The following is a 19,810-nucleotide window of genomic DNA, read 5'->3' on the forward strand; positions in this document are numbered from 1 at the left end:
GCCATCAGTGTAGTATTGTCTCGCCATTGTGGAGTACCTGCCTCGCCATGCTAATGGACGGGCTCCTCTATGATGTGCATAAGAGCCAAGCTTCCATTTCCTGCTGATGATGAATATGCGACTCCAAACTGCATTAAGTGACATCATAGGGGCCGAGAGTGCGTGCGTACGTGTGTGTGTTCAGGCATACTGTATGTGTGTGTGTGTGTGTGTGTGTAAAAAAACGACCCTTGATGTGCTATACTGCTACTGCTGTTTTGATTTTGGTCTGCAGACAACCATTTGTTCACAGTTAGGAGATGGTCTTAATTTCAGTATTTGCGTTTCTCATTTGATTGGTCTGTTCCTGTGACAAAACAAGCATAAACATCGCCAACCATATTGCATCTGGGCAAACTGACTGAATCTATAGAGTCTCAGGTAGTGTGGATTTGAACCCTCGCTTAACGCAACCTTAAGGTTATTTTACTCAAATCACAAAACAGACTTCCCTAGTCTAGTAGTATCTAGCCAAGCTGATAGCTTGGGCTGTATTTGCCCAGGTAATGATGACATAGTGGCGAGGTTTCACTGCAGGGCCGCAGGTTTCCACCTGGCACAGCTGTGACCGCTCCGTCCCTCCGTATGGCGTTTGCCTCATTAACTTTATGGTTGCCATATAGCATTTGGGTTTAAATCTGAAATATTGCTTTTCGTCCTCCGCCATCGTCTTGTCTGTCAACTCTGACTCCTTCTACTCTGTGCTGAGACTCCATATTAGCAGACACTTTCACTTTCAGTTTGTAGTGTCTGTTGTTCCTACTATGTATTGATAACACGGCGCTGATAAGTGAATATGAGCCGAATGGGTTTTATTTCTATAAAAATGTAATATTGTAAATGCTGTGGTGACCGGGCCTTAAATCTTTCAGAATTTGTCTGTCTCTGTAATTTCAGCATTTTGCTGTAAATTGTAGTTGAAGTCAAAGATTTGTAAAATGGTCTAAAGCATACGGTCTGCTCAGCATACCCCCTCCTCCCCACCAACGCACACACACGTTCATGATATCATATATGAGCTCATGACTGAATGAGTCGCCGATCCATCTGGTGTTCCTGGATGTTGCGCTTCATACCCAGAATCATTCACCCATGACCAATTTACATAAATTATCCTTGGAATATACCATAATAATCAAAATGTGGGCATACTGTACATCTGCACACAGTCAGGCATGATGTTGAGCCCCTATTATTTATCTCAGCCCTTCCGTATCTACTGTAAATGAAGGAGCCGGCTCTCTGTTTGGGTGAATTGCAGTGATTATGCATAAAGTGGGCCTTTTACAGTAAAACAGCCTCTTTTCAGCTTTGTAGTTGATAGTTGTAGAAGTGACCACAGAGCAGCTCCACCCAAGCCAAGGAAGGTCTGAATCACTCCGAGAAAAAGGTCCAAATTGGCGCGGTGGGTAGTCGTGCTTGGCACACACACGCACACACACACACACACATACGCACACACTCAAAAATCAGTTGTTGTGACTCAGGCGTGAATCATCGGCCAGTGTATATGTTCCACTCAGTCTGTGATCCAGACAGCTGATGTGCTGAACAGTGGAGCTCTTTTATGCCGGCAGGGTGAGGATGGATGGAAAGACATGAGGGACGTGATGTGGTGAGGAAAAACAAAATAGGGGTCAAGGAGGACGAGGAAGGTGAGTGCCACTTTTAGCCAGCAATATGATGGAAAGAGTTAAGACACCCGGTCAGGGTTTTAAGGTTAAATTTACGCTGCTGCTGTGAGACACTTTGCTCCCTCGATGTTTACACTCGTAATAATCTGTGCCAGGTTGGTGTCCTCAGTCTGGGGTGAAACAGAGAGGGTGGCGCTGGGACTTAGTTCTTGATGGTGATCACACACCATTCTAATTTTATAAAAAAAAAAAAAAAAAAGCTAATTTAAAGAAGCAGGAGTTGGGAAGCCAGTGGAAAACCCAAGAATTGTATCTTGACAGTTCTTTGACACCGTAGTAACTCAAAAGAGGCTAGGCTTTAGTAAAGGGATGATACAGTATATGATATTGAAGGCTGGACGAGAATGATCAACTATTTGGTTATTCGTTTGTTTGTGTAGGTAATCACTTTTCAATTTTGATATTCGGATATATGTTGTTCTTTTTTACAACCCCTCTGGGTTACAAACATGCATGAAACACACCAAACCTTTTGGAAAATCCTTCTTAGGGCGTTTTCACATTAGGTACGATTAATCCGTACTGTGCCCGATTACGATAGCCCCCCCTCTCTGCTCAGCTTTCACATTAGTAAAGTTGTTCCGTACCCGAGTACACTCACGTCATCATCCACGTGTATTTGTTTATGTTGAGATCAGCTGTTATTAGTAGTGGAGCATCGTAAAACACTTCATTCAAACTGGACAGAAACAAAATAAAACTCACCAATACTGTCGTCGTTAGTCTTTCCAACAATCACCAACTCTGGTTTGGTTGAAATAAACTCTTATTTTACCAAGTTTGATGTGAGATATGCCGGCTCTACACGTTGTCTCCCCCCCACCCCGTCTCTGTCTCTCTCTCTCTCTCTGCGCTCTGAGCAGCTGAGCGTCTCTCGTTCTTCGCAGACAGACCATTAAACTAGTTAAATAAAATAACAAACATCACTCAACCCCATCGACTATTGTTTATATTTTAAGGAACCTCTCGCCGGCCTTCCTGCTGTATCATCCACAGCCGTGCAGCTCAGAGGATGAGATCGGCGCATGCTGCGCGCAGATACAGACATAGATATGAAACAGTTTTAAATGTATACAGATTTCAGAGGACACCGGCGGTGTTGAAAAAAGCCTGCCCTTTCAAAACTACTCGCTAACTGCTAACGTTACTCATGTTAAACGGCGGTCCAATTCCGTGTTTTGGTACGGTTGGCTTTCACACCTGATGCGAACCGTACCCGAGTACGCATGATCCGTACTCCAGACCACCATTTCAAGTGGACTCCATTACGGGTCGACGAACCGTGCCCGAGTAAGGTACGGAGCATTCACACTAATCAATCGAACTGGACTTTGGTGACAAGTGTACTCGGATCCGGGCCCAGGTCCCTAATGTGAAAGCACCCTTATTCAATAACAAATAACAATACAAACAACAATACTGTAGAATAACATAATCCTTAAAATGAATGCCTTTTAATTAAATCAAAAGACACAAGTTGCAGCGCTAGAGAACAGAAAAAATGTCTTTCCTGAGTCATGTCATGGAGACAAGGGCCCTTGTCGCCGTTGCTTATGTCGAGGTGAAACCCATGCGAGGCTCGGACCGAAAGGGCCGAGAGGAAGCCACCGCATTATACATGTGCTCGCACTGCCGGGATCGCCGTTGCTTAATGCGCGGTCTCCACAAATATAACTTTGACGTCTACACACAGAGGGACGAGGAGACGCTTAGCGCAGACACAGCAGCCTCAAAGTGGCGCCGTTTAGGCTGAGCGTGGACAGAGACGCGTGAGCAACGTCCACACGAGCCGTAAAACAGCACCCGTGGACTCATCTTGACACATTTTTGTTTGAATAAGCATGCGTGGGGGGGAACCCTCTGATTGTGTGACAGAGGAATTGTGCTGCTTTAATGAGGAGTCTGTGCTGCCTACTAACTGAGAGGTCAAAGCGCTACTCCGGAAGCTTCTAATATTTGCTGTTTAATACTACCGAAGCTCTGGAGCCCAAAAAATGGTATTCAGGACAGCCCTTATGATACTACAGTATCCATATGTATATGATTTTGGTGTAATTATTAGTAATACTCGTAATGATAGCTCATGGTCAGTATAGGTTCGTTGGAGGGAAGAGAGCTGCAGAGGTAAAAGACAAAAAAACAGGCTTGTTGTCCCTTGAAAATGTAACATGTGAAGCTTTGATGCTGTTTTTAATTTAAACATACAGTACTTTAGGCTAACAGGCAGAAACCAAACCATTGTAAAGCATTACCCCAATTGCAAAAAAAGCAATTAAGACTTCTTAGCAATGCATAAATTATTAACATTGTTCTCAAAATTAATGGAAATAATTACATTTTAAAAATAGCTAATGGAAATGTGCTTCTAAATCCGATAGCTAATTTATTCTATAAAAACTGCTCAAATGAGGTTCCAGTGATGAGAACAAGGATCCTCTTTTGTGCATGTTGCCCCGTGTGCTCTCAGTAATGACAGAGCTCTGATTCAACAGGACCAGCAGTGCTGAACGTAAGGAGGGAGAGAAGAATTAGAGCGAGTCAAAGCAAGACAAATGGAGGGAGACAGGGCAGTGAAAGTAACAGAGCTGGAAAACACTGGAATTAACACAAGATGGATAAATGAGGGAAGTCAAGGTAGAGGAGACGGAGTGAATAGAGAGAGAGAGAGAGAGAGAGAGAGAGAGAGAGAGCAGGAGAGGGGAACAGAATAAAAGGAAAGAATGTCTATTAAAACATGCCCATTATGGATACAGGAAGGAAGGAAAGGACTAGGGAAAGGAGGATTAAGTCCATTTAGTCAACAAATAATGAAAACTGAAATTAAACCACCTCGCACAAGATATTTAAATTGAATAAAATAAGCAATGTTCTCATAGAACCACAATGATCAAAGCAAAATGGAGTAGATATTACACAAAGTCACATTATAACTTGGGGACTCTGATTAAAAAAACCTCATCATTCCCCCTCAGGTAAACACCGTTAGCTCTGTCAGCACTGTTGCTGTTGTTTGCACTGTTAGTGCTGTTAGCACCGTTAGCTGCGAGCACCCGGCTAAGCCGTCGCCATGTTGAGAGCCATGTGGAGGCAATAGAAATGCTATATAGACCTTTTCAAACTTTTCTGTTGCAATGTTTGTTAATCAATGCTGACAGGAAGTAAACTTGGACCACAGCTGTTGCCTGTTCTTCTGTTCTGTTGCAATGGAAAATGTCTACAGAGAACCTTTAAGTATGTGCTATTTTTCTTATCGTCATATGTTCCATGAAAAAACAGATGACAATTTTCACTTGGCGTATTGAAATGTGTATGATTTATTATTTTCATACATCAAAAGCCAATTCACAGTAAAATAAATGTTTCACATTATGAAAAACCTTACACTAGAACTAAAAATAAAATAATAATAATCAGTCCATCCTTCATTCAACACATCTCTGAGGATCAACAGGCTTTACAGGCCGTGACGTGAAATAAAAATGACGTGAGCCCCGTCCTTCAGGCTGTATGTATGCTGGAGAGAGAGAAAGAGATGAGACAATAAAAACAAACATTGATTTTCTTTCCCCCCTCCCCATTCGTCCATCCCCTTCTTCCCTCTGTGCCATCTGAACATTGATCGTGTGTGTGTGTGTGTGTGTGTGTGTGTGTGTGTGTGTGTGTGTGTGTGTGTGTGTGTGTGTGTGTGTGTGTGTGTGTGTGTGTGTGTGTGTGTGTGTGTGTGTGTGTGTGTGTGTGTGTGTGTGTGTGTGTGTGTGTGTGTGTGTGTGTGTGTGTGTGTGTATGTGTGTGTGGAGCAGCAGGGAGGATGTCTGCACAATTGACTTGACTATAAATTATACATTATCATCAAATAGCATTGCCTGACCAGAATATAGCCCTCGCCTTAGCTCTGTGGCCTTTTTTCTCATCTGTATAAAACCTTGAAATCTTTTCTAAGTGACATCATTTATCCTCAACTGATGCAACATGCTTAAAAAAAGACATTAATGCATCCTACACAAGTCACGCTTAAATGTCAACTGAGTTAATATTATTATTAAATATTGTCAAAGAATGATACACACCGCACTCTTAAATCTATTTCTTCCTCGGCTGATGTCACACAAGGACAGTAGCTCAGCGGGGACAAACCTGATGTTAACAATGAGACACGGCTATAAAGCTGACATCCCTTCTCTTTTCTTAAACGTGTCCTTGACTGAGCTCAGGTTACACACGTTTGTTGAGAATGATTCAGCCAGCCAGCCAGTCAGTCCCATGTGGTCCTATTATCTCTGCTCAAAAGCCTCTGCTATTCTATTGGGTTCTGGCAACACACAATAAGTCTCTCCCAAGGACCTCTGAAATGGAAGAGGGGGGGGATCCCTGTCACCTGAGGCTAGATGTGTGCGTGTTTGTGTGAACTCCCCCTCCGCAGCCTCTATTTTATCTGCTTTCTGTTATTATTTGTGCCTGCCGCCTCTCTGCAGTCCCACTCCCCCTTCATCTCGAGGCGTCTCAGCCCGGGGCAGAAGGTTGTGTGTGTTCATAGTGTCTGGCAGAGCATGTGTGTGCATACAGAATACACAATGAGGGAGAACACAAGCTTCTATTAGGGAGAAAATGAAAAGACACGAGCCAAACAAATGGGAGAAATCAAGTAGAACCACCAAACCAATCCCCTTTAACCCACCCAACCATCACTGTCTGCCTGCTTGTGTGTACACAGAGCATAACTGTTTTATCTGTGTGTGTGTTTGTAGCCAGGTCCAAGAGCATGGTGATGGGCGAGGTGTCGCGGGGCCCATGCCGGCCGGCCTCCCCCAGCCTCCAGGAAGGGGCGCTGAAAGCCGGCTGGCTGAAGAAGCAGCGAAGCATCATGAAGAACTGGCAGCTCCGCTGGTTCGTGCTGCGCTCGGATCAGCTCTTCTTCTACAAAGACGAGGAGGAAACCAAACCACAGGTGAATACTTCGGCCATGTTTGCACACTGACAGGACGGCGAAGGTCAAACCAGTCAAAGAGTCCCCCGTTCGTTGGCTCGTGTGATTATATTTACACAATTAAATGGAATTTTTTTTTATCTTCGCCCCAGTGGTGCAGCGTCCCACTCTCTGGAGGGTTTTTACAGGATAACAAGTCAGATGGTGTTTATGTTAATGCCAGGCAGCAAAATATAAGAGCAGGGAATGGAAATGTAAAGAATTATTTTATCTGATTAATCAGTGTAAGAAGTAGGGCTGCACAATTAATATTAGTTTTAATTTAAAATGCGTGCTCTGCTCATCAATCAAGCGCTTCCTAAACTAACAGCAAGCCACCAGTCAGATGTTTGGCTTCACTTTTGGGTATAGATATTATCTTATTATATACAACCAATGTGTTTATCATTAAATTGAGGGCATACAATTGTTGATCTATCTCTTAATCTTGAATATTTGGGTGAATATTTCTCTATTTTTTTTTTTCATATTTCAATATATATAGCAGTGAAAAATTGCAATCTTGTGATAAAAGGAGTCCAAATTTACAATTAAAGGGGAATTCCAGTGGTTTTACACATCCAAATTTGTTTACAGGTCTTGGGGAGTACTACTGCACATGTGAAAAAAGGTTGTATAAAGCCTTTTGTGGCCCCAGAGGGAGCTGCACAAAGTCTGATAAATTGCATATAGTAGTTATGTCATTTGAGTCGGTGGTTGGGTCTTAAGCATAGACTCTATATAAGAAGTCGATGTAGTCACCGTGACTTCGGCCATTGGTTTGTGGATTGTGGTATTGAAGCCTTGAGTTTGGCATTTTGGCCGTTGCCATCTTTTTTTTTTAGAGAGTAAGAACACAATGATTGCTGGTGGAATTGGCTGCGACACAAAGGGGCACCAGCTAAAATCTTGCCTAGGGCACCAAGTTGGTCAGGGTCAGCTCTGCCTGGAGAATACAGACTAACAAGTCTCCCAACAATACTACCGTATGTGCTTTATTTTGTGAGAACAATGAAAATACACAGTGGTAATGATGACTCACCACACTCACACTGTTTACGGTAAAACAAATGGCAGCTGTGGTTGCTTGAATTTCACGGTATATAAATACGGTAGAACTTTTGCTGCTATTACGGTAAAATTCTATTAGTACCGCAGATTTTACGGTTAAGATTGGAGTTTACTTCCATATTTAACTGTATAAATACAAGTTTTTTACCATAGAAAGAAACACTGTTTTGCCATATAATTAACAGGAAAACACCACAGCGTCTTAGTGCATTAGTGACGCCTGGTTTCCTCCTCCATTAGTACTCCATCATGAAAATATTTACGGAGCAAAACCCCCTAATCGATCCCAGTGCTTCTTTCACGAGGGGACGTCTTCTGTGGCCAGGTGCTGACTCACATTTCCCCATTATGATTCAGATTGAAGCTCACAAGCAATACAATACGGTAGCTGGCCTGGACTGACCTCACATCACGTCATTATAAACGATGCTGGGATGGACGGTCAACGGAGCTGACAGGCTTACATAGTTGTAACATGAGGCGATGATGTAATCCAACAACAAAAGACACACACACACACACACACACACACAGACACACACAGACACAACCTTTAGAGCATAATAATCATCTCTTTACATTTCTGGCTGAAATCCCGACACCATTATTGATTTCTTCAGCCTTCACTCTGCGTTACTGCTGTTCATTTAATGTAGGCAGCAGCCGTCTGCCATCACTGTCTTTTAGTCAACGCACACATACACACACACACACACTAGCGCTATATACACACACACACACACAATGACGTGTTCTCCTCCTCGTCGTCTCCATCCTGTGGGGAACAACTGACTGAAGGCTTTGACAGACTGTCTTTAATCAGAGCTTGCCAATACCCGTCCAGCCTGTATTGATTTGCAACTCCCAGTGGATTCAAGTCACACACATGGTTGAATGCACACACACACATATACACTACTCTGCACACATATGCATACACACACACACACACGTATCCTCCCCCTCGGAGAGCAGGATGTGTGAGAAAGTGTCACTCTGGCCTTTTTTTCCCCTCCCTCTCATCTTCTAATCGATAGGAAATTCGAGGCTGGGAGTGGTGGGGGCTTTTGATGGGAGGGCGGGGGTGTATGTAGGCAAATCGCAGCAACAGAACAAGACCATCCCCCCTACTGAGATGAAAAGATGTGATAATTGGTGGAAGGGAAGGCAACACTGACGCGGGATCTATACAGGTTTTTGTTTTTCCTTTTCATCATGTGGGGATAAATCCACTGCAGAACAAATGGACTTCACTTACTGGACAATGGATTTGTATTGTGGACAACAGACAAACACATGGGTGGTGTTGGTGGTGCTGGTGGTGGTGGAGGAGGGGATCATTAGTGCTCCAAATACAAAACGAGTCTTCAGCTGCAATTCATTACACACAAGATAAAATGTAATTTTTAAAGTGGCAAGACATGTTTTGCCTCCGTCTTTATTGCTGAATGCTATTAATGTGATGTTTGGATGCATAGAGCACCCGTCAATCAAACAGTGTGGGCGGGACTATGGCGTCTTTTCCTCTTAAATTAACTGTTGATGGAGTTTTAGTCGCTGTTCTTGCTCAGCAATGGTAACTAGCTAGTACATGCTAACCGCACAGATCTTTCTCTATGAATACAAAAGAAGCTAGAAACATCAAATATTTCCTGTTGGAGGATTTATTAAAGAGGACCTATTATGGTTGTTTTCAGGTGCATACTTTTGGGGTTTTCTAGAACATGTTTACATGCTATAATGTTCAAAAAACGCTTTATTTTTCTAATACCAGCTGTGCTGCAGCACCTCTTTTCACCCTCTGTCTGAAACGCTGCACCCAGTCTGCTCTGGTTGGCCAGCTGGCCCACTCTGTTGTAATTGGTCAACCGAACCAAACTCCTCGGACTCCGCTCCAGCTCTACTCTAACCAGCTTTGTTTGAGGGCGTGACAAACTAGCTGCTAGGCAGGTATTATGCAAATGTGTTACTTGCTTTAATTTTGCTGTTTGATCACCAAATAATGCAAATTTTGTAGCACTAAGTAACCATGAAGACTGTGCTTTTGTTTGTTTTGCGGGTTGAGGGGGTTCAGTTATTAATAATTAATGAATAAATATTTATATTTGTTTGTATATATGTATACGTCTTGTTTGTACGTACTGCTTTCGCCATTTACATAATGTCTCTATGCTATTATTTTTATATGTAACATGGTTAAAAAAACATGTAACAATCTTCTGTTTACAATGGAAAAGAGCTTTAAAAAGAATGTGTTACTTAGTGACATCACCACGTTACAGAAGAAAAGGCAGGACTTCAAGCAAAGCGTTTCAAGCAGTTCAGGAGCAGTGTTTCTGTGGGGGAGAGTAACTCCCTTTGACGTGGAGTTTGGGCTTTATAACTTTGCAGACCTTTTACACGCACAAAAAACTATATACCACACTAAAGGAAACGGAGTAGAACAAAAGCATAATAGGTCCTCTTTAATGGATCTACAGAGCACATAGAATCCAAGGAATAACATTTCCAACTCTGCCCCCTTAGATTTAGACGTTTGATATTAGACAAATTCCAACAGAATTCAGTCCCTTCGTACTGGACTGTATATTTTTGGGAAACTTGGGATATTGACAGCAATTTAAAATAAAGTGCTGTGATCGATGGTCCGCCTTGGGGGATTCATTGAAAGTATTAGCGTTTGCAGTTAGCTCTCTCATAGGATGATGCTTCTGAGCACTGAGTGTGGTGTGGTCAGGTTCTGTCAGTGGTTTACTGCTGCTGCTTTGACTGGGATCCAGTATCATTACAGCTTTATATGTGAGGAGACAGCTGTTGAAAGACTTGGCCGGAACTTCACGGCATGTGTTAAACAAAAGAGTGTGAGGTGTTTATGTGCCTCAATTTAAGGCCCATCCACATGGTACCAATCAATAGCAGAATGTAACGCTTCGGCACTGGTGGAGGACGCAGCCTGCCAAAGTGAGAATGAGTCTTCTGGGGGTCCGGGGCTGGTGTTCTGGTCCAGGGTGATTGGCATTTATGTGCAAACCAGGTTAAACTGGGTGTGTCCACATCTGTTTGTGGCTCTTTTAAAGGCTCACGCATGCAGGCACAGTTTCATATTAATTGTAACAAAGCGTGAGAGCTCTACTTCAAAGTCACTCTTTCACTGAGCTAAGACGTAGAAAAGGACAAACTGTACCATCTATCCTACATTTCCAGCTTATACTGCTTGAGTGTGTGATTTGTGTTCTCGGGTGACGTGTTGCCTCCTTATTCATTCATCCTCGGCCAGCTACTCGTGTTATTCCGAGCACATAGCACCCTTGGGAGCCCCCCCCCCGCCCCGGTTCCTGCCCTGCCCCGGTGCTCCACCATCCATCCACAACCTCCACCCCTTCCATTTGTTGCCATGGCGATTAATGTTGGCGGCCCTCTGGCTGAAGCGCTTTGGAAGACTCCTCTCCCAGTTTGATGGAGGATGCCAGCATGCGGATTAACGGGGCAGACCCACAGACGCTGGCATCACTTCACAGCCCACTTGGCCTCTCAGTTCTCGGGGCTAAATGGGTATTGATCTGGATAATGTATTCTGATAATCTGTGCGGGTCCCTGTTCAATCACAGGAGTAGCTGCTTAAAATTTTAAGAGGGGTTAAGAGTGGAGCGATAGGAAGAAAGGAAGGGGGAGGGAAAGAAGAACAACCAGAAGGCATGTTGGACAGTCAGAAGGTGATTTAAAGTGGACAAATGCTAATTTTCAGGTTCATACTCTTATTTTGGGTTTCTACTAGAACATGTTTACATGCTTTAATGTTCAATGTTTAATGCTTAATTGTTTTTATACAATACAGTCTGTCTGAATATACCTGTATCCACCTTCTGTCTGAAACGCTCCATTTTAGTGCCTGTCTCTTTAAGACCCCCTACTGAAAAGGCCCAGTCTGCTCTGATTGGCTTGCGAGAAAAATATGGTGCACCTTTGCAAAAGTAGTTCTCAAGCCATGTATTCTAATGATCCTGCGTGGGACATAGGAAGGGGAGCCAATCTGAATGGCTTGTTGAATCACATGTTTTCTGATCTAGGCAGCTCACAAAAAACTGACTGGGTCGTCTTGTTTCACAGTTTGTGGGTTGACCTCCTCTGAAAAAGTTTTTTTTTTTTTTTTTTATATATCCCCTTTAAGGGCTGAACATTTTGAGCAAAATATCTAATTGCTATTAAGTTCTATTAATTCAACTACAGGATCTGCATATGTGATCTCCATGGTATTAAACATTACTGTATCTACAGACGTATCTATACGAGATGTCCTGCATAAGAGATCTCCTCAAACTTCGACATTTCAGTCACAAATCCGCTGATTTGTTACGGATACAATGTTGAACGTACAAACTCACTGGATGGTAATAAATCTTCTTAGTGACCTATAGTATATGCAGTGAAAAAAAACACCAGGCAGGTTTAAATTAACAAAAAAAGCTGACTTACTCCAACAGAGAAGGTTCTTCTCCGTTAAAGTCAATACAAACCATGTAACAGGACTTTGTGCTCTTTAAAATTTCCATTTCGATATAAAAAGATTGTTCAAAGAGTAAGAAACAAGTAAAAAGAACAGGGAGGAATGGAAAGAAGTAAGGACATCATTACATTTATTTCAGCCTAGTATTTGAATGCCTCTCTCTCACTCTGTTTCAGGGCTGCATACCTCTGCAAGGATGCCAGGTCAACGAACTCACAGCTAATCCGGACGAACCAGGAAGACACCTTTTCGAGATTGTACCAGGTAAGATCCACTTCCTCCTTCAGTCCCTCCTCCTCTTCCTCCTCCTCCTCCTCCTCCTCCTCCTCCTCCTCCTCTTACACCACCTTTACTTCTTGTCCCTAATTTACTCCACACCTATAATTCATTCACTATACATGACTTTTATGCTACTCTGGTTTCTGTAGTATGCTTTACTCTTCATCTTTCTACATATCTTGTATTCCCACTCTGTATACGCATTTGCTTGGATTATGAATAATTCACGCGCAATGTAAACTTGATAGCTTCCATCGGATTTGGAATATCAATAGGAAAGTGGTGGTTACACATGTATATAAAGTTTTAAATCCAAGACCTGCCAACGTGTATCCTGCTAGGGTTGAGCAATATTGAAATTCCCCTACTGACATTGCTTTAAGAAAAACTACGATATCGTCATCCAAAAAAAAAAAAGAGAGATACACATAGACATAGATATCTATAGAGTGGAGATGCATATGTTGCAATAGGCTACCTATACGTGGCCACAAAGTGGTGATGATGTATCGGCAGTACTTTTTCAACTGTACAAATAGAAACCATTTCTTTTACAATGTGCCTGGTAACTGCCCTCGTACAGTCTCAGTTGAGGGCTGATTGCTCGTACCACTAGCCGTGGTAGGAGTTTTGTTCCGGCTGCTCTTTGTGGATGGACTCTGTGGCATACTTGAATATTGTGTTGGATGGTGAGTTTTAAGATGGAAGCGGAGATTTGCTGTGTTTCCATCTTTAGTCCCGACTTGTTTTTTTGCAGAGCTTAGAAATCACTTTGTTCACGTTCTCTGGCTCTGCTTTTCATTTGGTTTAAAACCAAACAATCGCCAAATAGGCGCATTTGCTTTCTTTTTGCTAACGAGAGCGGACATCTTTCTTGCTGGAGTTAGGGCTACATGAGCAATTCTGTAGGCTACAGCGTCAGACGTATGCCACATGTTGTTGTTTCTGATACGCTACAACAGTGCGGGGAAGCAGAGAAAGAGAGAGACTGAATATAGCGCAAAATTCACAACAGGTATTGCATAATTGAATATCGTTCTGTTATCCTGGACACCAATATTGTGTTGAATGATAATCTTGTCATACACAAACTTATGATAAATGTTGTTGAGGAAAAACTGGCACGGCCATTTTCAAAGAAAGATACTGTATGTGAATGAAATGGTTTCTATGGGTACCCACGAGTCTCCCCTTTACAGACACGCCCACTTTGTGATAATAATGTTGCCTGTTGGGCTGCAGTTTGCCATGTTCTGATTCGAGCATATTTTTTATGCTAAATGCAGTACCTGTGAGGGTTTCTGGACAATATCTATCATTGTTTATTGATTTACAATAATACATTTATACATACATTTGCATAAAGCAATCATATTTGTCCACTCCCATGTTGATAAGAGTATTAAATACTTGACAAATCTCCTTTTTAAGGAACATTTTGAACAGATAAAAAATGTGCGATTAATTAATTAATCCCGATTAATCATGGACAATAATGCGATTAATCATGATTAAATATTTGAATGGATTGACAGCCCTACTAAAAACACATAACAATTTGAACAGCAATTAGATGAAATGTTCTTTGATTTATGATCGTGATCAGAAATGAATTTATTTTGTCTGCACTACCTACTACAACAGATCTGTGTTAAACAGACAGTATAATTACATGTATTCTCTGGTTGCTGTTCTGTATTCGGACAGCAGAGAGCACCATTAGCCAGGGGATTATCAGTTGCTGTAGTGGTCAATCTCCTTATCTCACATTGCATGACCTCAGAGCTGGTGACATGTCGGGTACAAGCGTTACATTTCTAGCTGTGAAAGTCAATTCCTGCGAGAAGTGCCATAAAATAAATAGGAAATAAAATAGCCTCTCCATCATCTCAAGCTGCTCTGTGCCGGTAGATCTCAGGACTGTTAGTGAGCCGTCATGCTTCACATGTTGCACTCACGGCTGACACATAGAGAGGCTTTGCCTGCGGCGAAACAGTCTGATTAGATTGACCTTATGTAGCCTTTCAAGTTTTTTACTAAATCCATACAACACTTATGTGTGTTGAAGTGTGCTGGTATGTGTGCGTGGATGTGATGTTTTCAAATGTTGACCAATGTTAAGGCATATAAAGAAAAAAAAGCTCAAACAGTGGAAGCCTTTTAAGGGGCTTTTACCATAACATCTCTATTGAACAACCACGGTACTATGCAAGATAGCAGCTGAGCTCAGTGGTAGTATAGTACAATCTTTAGTGGTTCTCAACCTGGGGTCCCCCTACACCCCCCACCCCCTAATTCTAGACCGCTGTAAAGTCCAAAAGTCTTTTTTTTTTTAACTTTTTTTTATAGATGGATGTAATCATTTCCAAAATTCTCAACATGTTTTTATCTAACGTAATATTCTGCTTCAGTCCATATTTGCTGGCGTTTAGCCTTTCAAAAGCAACATTTTCACTACGGTGAAAAACCTATTTTCTCTCCTGCTTGCCACGCACAAAGCAGCAATCTAACAACACCATACATACCATTCATTTAACCACAATAACAAAAAACAGCTTTAACAATATCGGAGTAAATTAATGAAGTTGTCACACAATCTGACGGGTTCTATTTATTAAAGAAAGTCGATTTAAGAAATAGGAGGGCTCAGCTTTTTTAGATACAAGGAAGGGGGGCGGGGGGGCTTCAAGGAAAATAGGTTTGGGAACCACTATATCATTCACTCTGTCATTCTGGGAGTGTTTGCTCGGAGGTCTCTGCTTGTGTTTAGAATGGCCAACAGGGTTGTGAGTCTCTGTGTGTTTTGTTTATGGCCGGTCAACATAGCAGAGGGGTGAGAAAGAGAGAGTGCGTTTCTACGGACAGGCCTGCAGGCCCTCAGCGACTGCATGGGAGGGAAGGAAGGGCAGATAAGAGTCTTGGAGGAAAGTAGTTAAGAGACAGGTAGGATGAAGAGAAGGAGGCAGCTCAAAGGAGGCCATGAGGAGACATAAGGTTTAGATAAATATACTAACAATAAGGGTTAAAGACTTATTTAATTTTGACTATAACCTGTTGAAGACTTTTAAGGTTTTAAATGGCTGCTCTCTCCCCATGCTCAACAACTTGATGCTGACTACATCTTCTGTTCACGCCATATTAGATTTGTTGGTTCCTTGGAGGGAACCACATGAGTTACTCTGCTCTTTCTCTTCTCTGTAATCGGATTAGAGTGATGAAGGCTTTACTCACTCCTGTTGTATGAAATGAATAGACTTTGAGATTTCAGGCGTCACATTGTGTTAAAAGTAACGCTTCGTGGAGGATAGTCATTACGGTGTCCAGTCATGTCTGCAGCTTTTTCCTCACAGCCGCGGCCAATTTGCACTGAACAGCAGCGGTACAGCTTCAAACCAAGAGCGAGCAGCTTATTGGGAACTCTCAGCCAGCTCTGGCAGAACACTAATCAGCAATGAGCTCAACAAGCACTGATGCTCTTTTACACAGATGCCCTCTGCTCTTATGTGCTTCTATTCACTCCTAAAAGGACAGCAAAGACTGTTGGTTAGTGAAAAAGGTGCCACTCAAGGACGTCTCAGGCACCATTTACGAGGGAGAAGAGTGGTTCTTAAGGGTTCTTTGACGAGTCCTTAACTCTTCATGGTTTAATAAATACAGGATCTCACAGGGTTGGAGACATATGTCCTTGGGCAAGACACTTTGGGTGTTCTATTTGACAAGATATTACTATCATATTAGGTTAAATTGTCATTTCTTGCTAGATCGTCTGAGAAACAAATAGCTCCACTAGAAAGGTGTGAAGATGTGGCTGCATGTATTCTACATTTGTTTGTTTGAAGATGTTTCAGGACTGTTTAAGGACTTTTTTTAAATATATTTCTCTGTTGGATGAAATAAGGACTGTCATTTGTAATGTAAACTCCTTTATGTTTACATGTCAGTGGGACATAGTACAATCAGGTGACAGACAATCATACAGTCAAAGGTGTAACAGGAAATATACGGATAAGAGGTATGAAACAGATGTTATGACTTGAATATGGTACAGATTTTTGCTGTTTTTTTGTTAGTGGGAGTATTGTTAAGTGTTTGTGCATGTGTTTCTTATAATCATATGTCAATAACTTGGACCAGAGGGATGTGTTGGTATATGAGAGAGAGAGAGTGAGAGAGAGAGAGAGATAGAGAGAGAGAGAGAGAGAGAGAGAGAGAGAGAGAGAAATAAATAAATGGTAATTGTAGTAATGTTGATAAGTAAGTTCAATAACTACATAAAATAGTAAGTATAAAATAGTAAGGAAAAGATAAAAGTAAATAGGAATAATATCAAAAATAATAAATAAATATTATTCATGTTGTTGTTGTTGTTGTTATTATTATTATTATTATTATTATTATTATTATCATAATTGATAATAATAATAATTATAATAATAACATGTACAAATAAATAATTAAATGAATCATTTAATATGAATGTATTTTTTGGCTTATTGGTCTTTAAACATGCAGAGGTAGGAGCAGAAACATAGACTTTAAATGTATTAATTTTAAGGGAACGCTGGAATAAATCCAGGATGAGAAAAAAAATTGAAAGAACCTCCCCTGCCCTCTCAAAAAAAGTCAAATGACAATTATTAAAAAAAGAAAAAGCACACAACCCTCCCCCTTTCTTCCTCCTTTTCTAATAATTTGTGTACAGTCCCTTAAAGGGACTATTTGTAACTTTGTAAGCGTATAAATGTAGCGGGCCGTCACACATGCGCGCTCGCATATGCGCGTTCGCGTGTAGCTGCTGTACCCTCCTCCTCTGCTTGCTCGCCTTCACTCAGACAGCTCAGCTCGCTCCACCTCTAGACGTGAACGCGCGCTCACTACACACTGCAGAAGAGTTAGTTTAGCTCTGAGAATATCTAGTGAATGTACAGGGGACATTTGTGCAGAAATAACTGCTGCAGCTCCTCCAGACCAACAGAGGTTTCCCGTGTCTTGTGAAGTGACGGAGCTTTACGTTGTCTTCTCGTTACCGACCGGGTGCCGGTGTCTCCTCTGCTCTCTCCGGCTGCAGGCGGAGAGAGCAGGGAGACACGCTGGAGAGCCCCGCTGCCTCAGCTTGCACTCAGGCAGGAAAAGCCAACACTAGGATCAGATGTAAATCCTGTTCATGGAGAGACCTTCGTCTTGTCAGCTAACATTACTGCCAAGCAGCTGAAATATAGAGTGATATTGTGGTTTTAGGTGACGTGTGTCTCCTCACTGTTTTGAGCGATGCTCGTTCATGTCTATTTAGAGCGAGCAAGCGCGAGCCCGATGCTGACTTTCGTTGATTTCACGGCCACAGGTGTCGCTGTTAAGAAGCATTTCTGAAAGTTACAAATAGTCCCTTTAAGAATAATAATAACTACAGATGATTTAGTAAATGTTATGCTTTAAAAACCTGTTTCAGGCACCACCACTTTGTGTGTAGCACACCATGCTGTATATGCCTGCAACACCAGTAGTAGCTTTGCCATAAATGGCAGAAAACCACACATCCAAGAGGCAAGACTGATAACAGATTAGGGCTCCCAGACTGATAAACCCTCAATTTGAGGTCAACCAGCCCAGAAATGAAGCTGTTGGGTTTCTCTCACTTTCAGCACTCCTTTTGTCCACTGTAACAGTAGCCTTGTCCTTCAAAGGAGCCCAGGGACCTTGGCTGTTCATCTGGGTCATGTCATTGACTGATGGACTTTGTGTGTGTGTGTGCGTGCGTGCGTGCGTGCGTGCGTGCGTGCGTGCGTGCGTGCGTGCGTGCGTGCGTGCGTGTGTGTGTCCAGCCACAGGCTGAAACCATTGGTCATGTTTATTGTGGAGATATGGAGTACACACCGCTGTTGCAAAAGGTAGATACAAGACAGATAGCAAGATGCTGGCTGTGTGCACCTCTTTATCCATTACTGTGGCTTTACATACAGACGTTGTCTATGTTTATAGAAGCAGATGGAGGATCCTAACTGATTGGGAAAAAAAAATTAGAAGAGCATGAAATCATCATTCAGTATAAATGTCTCATGTGCGCACAAGTTTAGGGTCATAGCCAGCAGGGGTGGAAAAAAATCAATTCACCTATTTATCGCAGTTTTTTTTTACAATTTTAAAATTGACTTTTTTAATACCAGAATCTATATATTTGCGGATGTGGAGGTAGAAGGAAGTTACCGCTTTTATTGTTGTAGTCAGAGTAACGTGACGTCATATCCGTTCCGTATCCGTCAACCAAAACAAACGGTCGTCTGCCGGCCGTAGCGAGCACAAACCGGCAGTTACGACAGAGCAGAAAACGTCGGAGGGGTCAGCGTGGATACGACCTGCACCCTCACATTTTAAATCCAAAGTGGTAAAAACTAACTACACATCCAGTAAAGTATGGAAACACTTTGGGTTTCACACATTGCAGGAAAAGCAGAGTTAGACATCACGGCTAAAGCTGCATGCTAACTCTGTCATGGACAGGAAACGTTATTGTATTGTGGTAACGTTTCGGTCAAGCCAGCCGCCCCTTGCATCTCCGTAGTTAAATCGGCCGACGCTACAACTGTAGAGCACCCATATACTGACATTTATGTTAAATGCATTCAAACGGCCACGATGGAGCTGACCATGGATGTATAAAGAGAAGGGAGCTAACGGTGAGAGCTAGCGACGGACTTGGCGAAGTAAGTGAAAGTATACACACGTGACTGTCTGGTTTTCAAAATAAGGTATTAACAAAGGGAACTGTATATACAAAATACATATATGGAAATAAGATTGATTGGATTATATTCACCAGAAATATAAAACATTACATGTCCCTTATAAATTAAATAGAAAATACGACTCATTTGTGAGGGAAATGTCTTTATTCTCTGATTTTTGGTCTGCTGGAAAATAAATAATGCCTGACAATAACTGATATATTTGACTTCAGGACATCTCTGACTACATACATGCTGAAAATTATTTTTTTACTGTATTAAATTTAGATATTTTCCAAAGTAAAAGTCCCTAGAATTGTATGATTCATTTTTTTCCCATGGTCTAGTGTTAAAAAAGCTAACAAATATATCGTAATATTGAATCGCAATACTCGTAGAATCGCAATACTTCGGGGGAAAAAATAATCGCAATGCATATTGAATCGGCACCCAAGTATCGTGATAGTATCTAATCGGAAGATGGGTGTATTGTCCCGGCCCTAATAGCCAGTATAAAAATCTCCATGTGTATGTATACTGT

At 41.9% G+C, this 19,810-nt stretch overlaps 1 protein-coding gene across 4 annotated transcripts in view; it reads left to right on the plus strand.

Moving 5' to 3' along the window:
* Nucleotides 1–19,810, plus strand: part of si:dkey-191m6.4 (rho GTPase-activating protein 22) — a 57,016-nt gene that overhangs the window by 17,441 nt on the left and 19,765 nt on the right. For all 4 annotated transcript variants that reach the window (XM_037755970.1, XM_037755969.1, XM_037755973.1 and 1 more), the window contains 2 exons: nucleotides 6,479–6,678; nucleotides 12,448–12,535. In XM_037755970.1, coding sequence (XP_037611898.1) covers nucleotides 6,479–6,678; nucleotides 12,448–12,535 — 288 coding nt within the window. The remainder of the gene's footprint in view (nucleotides 1–6,478; nucleotides 6,679–12,447; nucleotides 12,536–19,810) is intronic.

The sequence above is a fragment of the Sebastes umbrosus genome, chromosome 20 (assembly GCF_015220745.1).
Source record: "Sebastes umbrosus isolate fSebUmb1 chromosome 20, fSebUmb1.pri, whole genome shotgun sequence".
Classification (NCBI taxonomy): domain Eukaryota; kingdom Metazoa; phylum Chordata; class Actinopteri; order Perciformes; family Sebastidae; genus Sebastes; species Sebastes umbrosus.